The sequence below is a fragment of the Prionailurus bengalensis genome, chromosome E2, assembly GCF_016509475.1.
Source record: "Prionailurus bengalensis isolate Pbe53 chromosome E2, Fcat_Pben_1.1_paternal_pri, whole genome shotgun sequence".
Lineage (NCBI taxonomy): Eukaryota > Metazoa > Chordata > Mammalia > Carnivora > Felidae > Prionailurus > Prionailurus bengalensis.
Window position 1 is genome coordinate 14,222,562 of NC_057352.1, and position 7,862 is coordinate 14,230,423.

The 7,862-nt window shown below is 51.3% G+C and overlaps 1 protein-coding gene across 1 annotated transcript; it reads left to right on the forward strand.

The window, feature by feature from the left end:
- The first annotated feature begins 1,038 nt into the window (after positions 1-1,038).
- LOC122494015 (cytochrome P450 2A13-like) lies at positions 1,039-7,253 on the forward strand. The gene is made up of 9 exons (XM_043598850.1): positions 1,039-1,231; positions 1,508-1,670; positions 2,170-2,319; positions 2,558-2,718; positions 3,906-4,082; positions 4,564-4,705; positions 5,158-5,345; positions 5,977-6,118; positions 6,659-7,253. The coding sequence occupies exons 1-9, from the start codon at positions 1,052-1,054 to the stop codon at positions 6,838-6,840; spliced, it is 1,485 nt and encodes a 494-aa protein (XP_043454785.1). The 5' UTR covers positions 1,039-1,051; the 3' UTR covers positions 6,841-7,253.
- The last annotated feature ends 609 nt before the right edge of the window (positions 7,254-7,862 follow it).

Consider the following 7,862-nt stretch of genomic DNA (forward strand, 5'->3'; position numbering starts at 1 on the left):
GAGACACAGGAGCCCTTGCCCACCCTCTGTTGTCTGTCCTCAGTCTTCTCACTTACGAAATGGGAAACATCAGTATTGCTACCAGTACCAACAACCATGGAAATGATGAACCTAGCGAGCTCCCCTAGGGACTGGGTAGGACCGGTGTGGCTCTCTGTAAATTACACCCCTTGAGACAGTTGGGACTTTTTTGACAACATATTGGTGGATGTCATTACTTATTTCCAAGTCCTGCCCAGTCCCTCTGCCACTGAGACCATGAGTTACTCTTCTTTCCTAAGGAAAGTTCTACTTGAATGTGGCTCTGGACTTCTACCCCTTTCCCAACCACAGACAGGCCATGACACTGATTCTGACCTTGCTCTGAGGTCCCAGTGAGGATTCTGAGCACCAGAGGTGACATTGTGTCCAAAGCAAAAGCAGGTCAAAGCCTGGGGCAGGTGCTTGCTCTTGATCCCTCTGGATTCCTGTATACTTCTCCCAGGAACCTCCATCACAGCCAGGGGTCACTCCAAGACCCCCAAATTCACTCCCTGGAATTTCCCCTCCTGAGAAAGACTTTTCATCATACATCCCTCCTCAGCAAGAAACCCCAAATCTTCAGCCACACATTCTGTCTCACTGCAACACCCTTAAACCCAGATCTTGGATTCTTTTCTCCCAAGATGCCCTAACCCATAACTTTTGGGTCACTTCTCACTCTGACCTCAAATCCAAAGCTTCAGAATCTGAAACCAAATATTCCAAAATCCGGAGGTTCCTAATTTTTCTACTGCTTTACCCAAGTCTACAGCTCTGGGGTGGCCCCTCCTGAGGGGCAACAACATTCTGCCTTAGGGGCCCCTCCCTATTGATCTCCCTGGGGTCACTTCTTCCTGCCTTGCTGGCTTGTCCCAAGCTCAGCGGTGAGCCCGGGGCAGGAGGGGGTGGGGGAAGGCACTATAGCTGGTAAGTGAAATGGCACAATTAACAAACAGAACCAAAGTCCACCATCTCTCCTAGATGGTATAAAGGCAAACCACTCCAGCCATCTGTCACTCCCACTGCCACCATGCTGGCCTCAGAGCTCCTTCTGGTGGCTTTGCTCACCTGCCTGACAATGATGGTCTTGATGTCTGCCTGGAGGCAGAGGAAGCTCTGGGGGAAGCTCCCTCCAGGACCCACCCCATTGCCCTTCATCGGGAATTACCTGCAGCTGAACACACAGCAAATGTACAACTCTCTCATGAAGGTACCTTGAGGCAGGGGATGGTGGAAGGGGGTGGGGCTGGGGGCCTGCCTAATTGAGCTGGGGCATTGTGGCAGGGGGCAGGCAAGGTTGGATGGGAGTCTTAGGAAAGTGGAATTGTGCAGTTGGGGCCAGGGTCCTAGGCAGGGAAGAGCAGATCCTGGGATACCCGCCCCTTGAGTGCCAGAACCTGGAGGAAATGCATGCAATGGATGAGGTCTGGGCACAGGGCCAGTTCCCAGTGGGGCTGCTCCCTTTAAGCACTCTCACTTTGGTTAGATCAGCGAGCGCTATGGCCCCGTGTTCACGGTCCACCTGGGGCCGCGGCGCATTGTGGTGCTGTGTGGACACGAGGCCGTGAAGGAGGCGCTGGTGGACCAGGCTGAGGAATTCAGTGGGCGAGGAGAGCAGGCCACCTTCGACTGGCTCTTCAAAGGCTATGGTGAGGGGCTTGGGATGGAGGCATGTGGTCAGGAACACTCGATGGCCTCAGTTTCCCCACTGTTCTCTTGACTCACCCTCCCACCCAAGGCTGAGGCCAAGTTCTCCCCCTGCTCCCCTCTGTCCCTGTCCCTGCTTATTGTCCCTTCTCCCTGGTCTTCTCTAACTTGACCCTGAGTGCCTGCGTCTCTATTTCCCCTGCTTCTTGGCCCCATGTCCCTGTTCTCTCTCAGATATGCCTCTTCTTTCTGTGTGTCTTTGAGGAGCTCTTGGGATTTCTGACTCAGAACCGTGGTCAGTTTATCTCCACGTTCTTGTCTCTCTCCTGATTCTTTTCTTCCAACTCGGTTTCTATTTCTTTCAATATTTCTCTGACTCTTGAGTTGTATCTCCCTGTCTCCTCTGAACCCTTCCTTCCCCCACTCCTGCTCTCTGCTCACCTCCCTCCACCTCTGCCCCCACCCCTCCCAGCCTCCCCCAACTGTATCCTCCCTTCCCAGGGGTGACGTTCAGCAATGGCGAGCGAGCCAAGCAGCTCCGGCGCTTCTCCATCACCACGCTGCGGGACTTTGGTGTGGGCAAGCGTGGCATCGAGGAGCGGATCCAGGAGGAGGCGGGCTTCCTCATTGAGGCTTTGCGGGGCACACAAGGTGAGCCAGATGGGCGTGGGCAAGAAGGAGGAGAGTACCCACGAGGATGCAAGAGCTTTCTGGTCCTGGAAGGGGACTGGCCTGGGGGAAGGCATCTAGGCTCCCGGCTCTGAGTTCTTGTGCCGAGAGCTTGGCTCATCATTCCAGTGCCCTCCTCCACTTCTCAGGCTGGTGTCAGACTGCCCAGTGGATGCTCCCCCAGATCCCTGTCTCTCCTCAACCCCATCCCATTCCCCAGGCACCTTCATCGATCCCACCTTCTTCCTGAGCCGGACAGTGTCCAATGTCATCAGCTCCATTGTCTTTGGGGACCGCTTTGACTATGAGGACAAAGAGTTCCTGTCACTGCTGCGTATGATGCTGGGAAGCTTCCAGTTCACAGCTACATCTATGGGTCAGGTAACCCATCCCAGTCTGTCCCTACAACACCCCTACTACAACCCTCCAATTTCTTTCCCACATGGAGACAGGTGCCCCAAATACCATCTTCTTCTGGTAGGGTACCTTCAAAATCAGCCCCCATCTTTGGACAACTAAACAGCTGCACCAGAACTCAGGACAGGTACCCAATACCCAGTTTCCAGAGACACCTGTATATCGACAGTAGCTCCTCAACAAAAGAGGACGGAGAAGGAGAAGGAGGAAAAGGAGGAGGAGGAGGAGGAGGAGGAGAAGAAGAAGAAGAAGAAAGAAGAAAGAGGAGGGCCAGGAAGAGGGGAAGGAGGAGAAGTAGGTGGGAGAGGCGGAGGAATAGAAAAAGAAAGAGGAGAAGAAAGAGGAGAAAGAAGAGGAGGAAGGGGATGGGGGAGCAGAAGAAGGAGAGGAGAAGGAGAAGGAAAAAGCCAGAGCCTATAGATAAGAAACACACCCTCAAACCAGCTCTCTCTTCCTCAGGCAGGTACTCCCATCCCTCTTACCTTAATATCTAACAGCTGCTCCCTATTAAAATATTCCATCTTTCCATGAATATCCTAACATGTGTACAAGAAGTCACCTCAGCCCACCTCTTGAATACCTGAAGACCAAACCATTTCATTCCCCAAACCATGAAATAAGTGTCCCCCAACCCAGCTCACTCAAACACATACAGATGTGCCCCTATCAGCCCATGTGAATAACTGAAACACATGAACAGGTGTGTCCCCCACTTTAACACCTGCACACCAGCCCAAATTAACTGGAATACCTAGAAAAAAGCCCCCAATTCAAATCCCTTATATATATGGACAATTACCTCAAAATTGTGAGACCACATGAATGCCTAAACACCTAGACATGTGTCTCCCAACAAAACCCAACCTGACTATCTGAACACCTACATGTGTTCGCTAATCCAGCCTCACTTGAACACCTGAAACCTGGATATGGGTCCCAATCCATCTCAACGATATGCTGGGAAAGGAGCCCTCACACTTAAGTCATGTAAAAACTTAGATATTTCCTCCCATCAGCTCCATGTAAATCTTAAACACCTGACAGGTGCCTTTAACCCAGTGCCTACCTTGCCCCAAGAAAGGTCCCACTCCCATCAAGACCTGCCTGCTGACAGCCATTTTTCCCATCCCTTCTTCTCTCCCCAACCCCAGCTCTGTGAAATGTTCCCATCAGTCATGAAACACCTGCCAGGACCACAGCAACAGGCATTTAAGGATCTGAAAGGTCTGGAGGACTTCATAGCCAAGAAGGTGGAGCAGAACCAACGCACGCTAGATCCCAACTCCCCGCGGGACTTCATCGACTCCTTCCTCATCCGCATGCAGGAGGTACACCCCAACAGCCAGTGCAGAGAGCTGCAGAGCCAGGCAGAGGGAAACCAGGCTGGCATGGGGAGAGCAGAGGCTCGTTCAAACCATTCCCCTCATAACATCCTCACAATCCCAAGTATAATAACTATGGCTGCTCCCTCTACTGAGCCCCTGCCCATGGGCAGGACCTGTGTGTGCCAACCATAATAGCAAGCAATTCCGTACCATGCACTCACTGACTCTATTCCTCTCCTTCTCAATATCCCCACCATAAAAAAGTGTTCTTGAAGAGTAAAGGACAGATAGGCAGGTGGGTAAGGAGTGTGGGAAGGGCATTTTGGGCAGAGCCAGCAGCCTGAACAAAGAGCTAGTAGAACCAAGTCCCTCCTCCCACCTCTGGTCTGGATCTAAGAGAGAGGGGTCCAAAGAGAAAGACCCCAGAAGGGCCCTGAGAGCCCTGAGGGGAGTGGGCTTGGCCTGAACCCCTCTCTCCCTATAGGAGCAGAACAACCCTAACACAGAGTTCTACTTGAAGAACCTGGTGCTGACCACACTGAACCTCTTCTTTGCGGGCACTGAGACAGTCAGCACGACCCTGCGGTATGGCTTCCTGCTGCTCATGAAGCACCCAGATGTGGAGGGTAAGGCTGCAGGGTGGGGGGCAACGAAGTGGCAGCCACAGGCCCTCAAACTTCCTCTGAGCCCACTGCAACATCCCCACCTTCCCCAGATCCCTGAAACCTCAGACATACCCTGTTATCCGGAGACTAGGTGATATTCTGCTGATGAGCACCAGCCGAGTTTCACTAGGTGTTTAAGTATTGAAAATATCTGAACGGATTGGTAAACAGCTTCCATGTTGGGTCAAATGTATATCCACTGCCTGCTCTCCAAACCATTCCCCAAACTCCTCCCTTATGCCTACTCATGATTCTGGCACGACCGGGTGAACAGGATGCTGCACCAACAATGCATATGGCCAACGTCTGTTTTGAATGGTCTAAGTCCATGGCACACATGGGTGTACATATTTGGACTATCATCACTGCCCCGAGACCCCAGATACCTAAATACCTTCCCCCTCCTCCCACAGCCAAAATCCACGAGGAGATTGACCAGGTGATTGGCAAGAACCGGCAGCCTAAGTTTGAGGACAGGGCCAAGATGCCCTACACAGAGGCGGTGATCCATGAGATCCAAAGATTTGGAGACATAATCCCCTTGAGCCTGGCCCGCAGAGTCACCAAGGACACCAAGTTTCGAGAGTTCTTCCTCCCCAAGGTATCTTCCTGTCCCACCTTGGGGGACCTCCAACCTGCTCCCTGTGACCCAGCAATCCATTCCCTTAGAAGCTTCCCAGCCCCTGTCCCATTGCTTCAATCAAACATCATGTCCCTTCAATCCCCTCAGAGATTCCTGAATCCCGTGTCTCCCCCAGAGCTCTTTCCACAAGGAATATGAACCCCATACCCCCAAACTTCCTCTCTCAAGAGACATGAACTTCATGTCTAGACCTCCTCCCTCAAAGACACGGATCTCATGTCCCCCAAACATCCTGCCTAGAGAAACACAAACCTGATGTCTCTCAAACCCAGTCCCAGAGAGCATGAACCCCCACGTCCTCTCAACCTCCTGCCCTGAGAGACATGAACTGTGGGTCCCCCACACCTTCTGTCCTAAGAGACACAGAACCTGTGCTCCTCAAACTTCCCTTCTCAGGAGACATGAACCCCCATGTCTGCCAAGCTTCCTGGCTCAGAGACCTGAGTCTCATGTCCCCAGGGGATCCACACTCCCCCGCCTCCCATTTCTTATCACTCAGGGCACCCGCATTTTCCCATCAACCTCCACGTGCTTTCAGCACACCCTGTCCCCACTCCACCTTATCAAATGCCCCTCTCCTCCTCACCAGGGCACTGAAGTGTTCCCTATGCTGGGCTCTGTGCTGAGAGACCCCAAGTTCTTTTCCCACCCCCGAGACTTCCACCCCCAGCACTTCCTGGATGAGAAGGGCCAGTTTAAGAAGAGTGATGCTTTTGTGCCCTTCTCCATCGGTAAGAGACCCCGGTCTGCTTGCTGCTAAGCCACTGCTCCCACCAACCAGGCCTCCTTCATCCCACATCCCGTCTCTAAGCTGTAGCCTGGGGTCTGTCTCCAGCTTGAAAGTCCCTCTGAGATCTACTCTAGAGCCAACCAGCTGCAAACCCCATGACTACAAGTACCTGTGTCCAGGCAACTGGAAAGGGATGATTGTATCCATTTCACAGATGGGGAAAATCAAAGCCCTTAGTGAGTCAGGTATTTGTCCAAAGTCATTTAGATTCTTGAGATTCCTTGGGAGGAGATGAGAGCCCGGCAGCCATATCTGAGTGTGTGCTTGGAAGGAAGGGGCACCTAAATTTCCCATTGCTACAGCTTGGGATAGCTCACCCCTATCCCATGTACAAGAGAAACTGATGCTCAGAGAGGGTTAGAGATGTCTCTGAAAGTTTCTCAGTCCCTGCTCTCTGGGAGAATGCAGTTGGGGGTGGGTAGTGGAGAAGGGAGCAGTGAGAGCAGGCCTCACCTCCAGCCCTCCCATTCTGTCTCTTCAGGAAAGCGGTACTGTTTCGGAGAAGGTCTGGCTAGAATGGAGCTCTTTCTCTTCCTCACCACCATCTTGCAGAACTTCTGCCTCAAGTCCCCTCAGCTGCCCCAAGACATTGACGTGTCCCCCAAACTTGTGGGCTTAGCCACTATCCCACGAAATTACACCATGAGCTTCCAGCCCCGCTGAGCAAGGGCCGTGCGGGGTGGGGGAGGGGAAGGATGGGGGTGCAGCAAAGCAGTGGGCGGGGCAGGGGCGGGGCTATCAGGAGGGAGGTGACTTAGGGAAATCTGAGGAGACAAGATGGATAGAAGACGAAAGGAATGGGCCCTGTCTGTTCCCCTTGGTAGAAATAACTCCTTCAGAAGTGGGATGAAGGAAGGGAACATATTTATTGAGTAAATATTCTGCGTCAGCTCCATGCTAAAAACCTTAGCACGTCCACCTCACCTAATGCCCACAGTTCTATGCAACAGAGAACAGTGTTCATGCCCATTTTACAGGTGACAAATTCTTAATTGATTCCCAAGGAATCTATAACAACGACAAAAACCTTCCCAGTAAATGAATTTTTTACTGTCACTAAACATACTAAAATCTTTTGTTATTGTTGTTCTTTTTTTTAAAAAAAAATTTTTTTAATGTTTATTTATATTTGAGAGAGACAGAGAGCAAGCAGCAGAGGGGCATAGAGAGAGAGACAGAATCTGAAGCAGGCTCCAGGCTCCGAGCTGTCAGCAAAGAGCCAGAGTTGGGGCTCAAACTCACAAACCACAAGATCATGACCTGAGTGGAGGTCGGATACTTAACCAACTGAGCCACCCAGGCGCCCCTGTTGTTGTTTTCTAGCAACGAATCCTAGCAATGAATCCTAGGAAACCAAAATTAAAAACACTATACCACTTACAGTCACTCAAAAAAATGAAATACTTATGTACAAATCTAACCACAGATGCGCAGAACTTATATGCTGGAAGCTGCAAACTACTGAAGAAAGAAATCAAATCACTTTTAAATAGAGAGACAATTAAATCTCCATAGACAGATGAGTGGATAAAGAAAATATGGTAAATACATACAATGGAATATTACTCAGCCATACAAGGGAAGGAGTCATCAGTAGCAGTCTTCAGAATGATTCCCAATGGCCCCCACTTTCTGGTATTTATGACCTTGTGTGGTTGTTCCTCCCTGTATTGTATCCAGGTTGA

What these genes read in the sequence shown, in the direction of transcription:
- LOC122494015 (XM_043598850.1), top strand. Translation starts at nt 1,052, where the DNA reads ATGCTGGCCTCAGAGCTCCTTCTGGTGGCTTTGCTCACCTGCCTGACA. An exon ending in GAAGCACCCAGATGTGGAGG is followed by an intron (nt 4,706 to 5,157) that starts GTAAGGCTGCAG and finishes CTCCTCCCACAG; the next exon opens with CCAAAATCCACGAGGAGATT. An exon ending in TTTTGTGCCCTTCTCCATCG is followed by an intron (nt 6,119 to 6,658) that starts GTAAGAGACCCC and finishes CTGTCTCTTCAG; the next exon opens with GAAAGCGGTACTGTTTCGGA.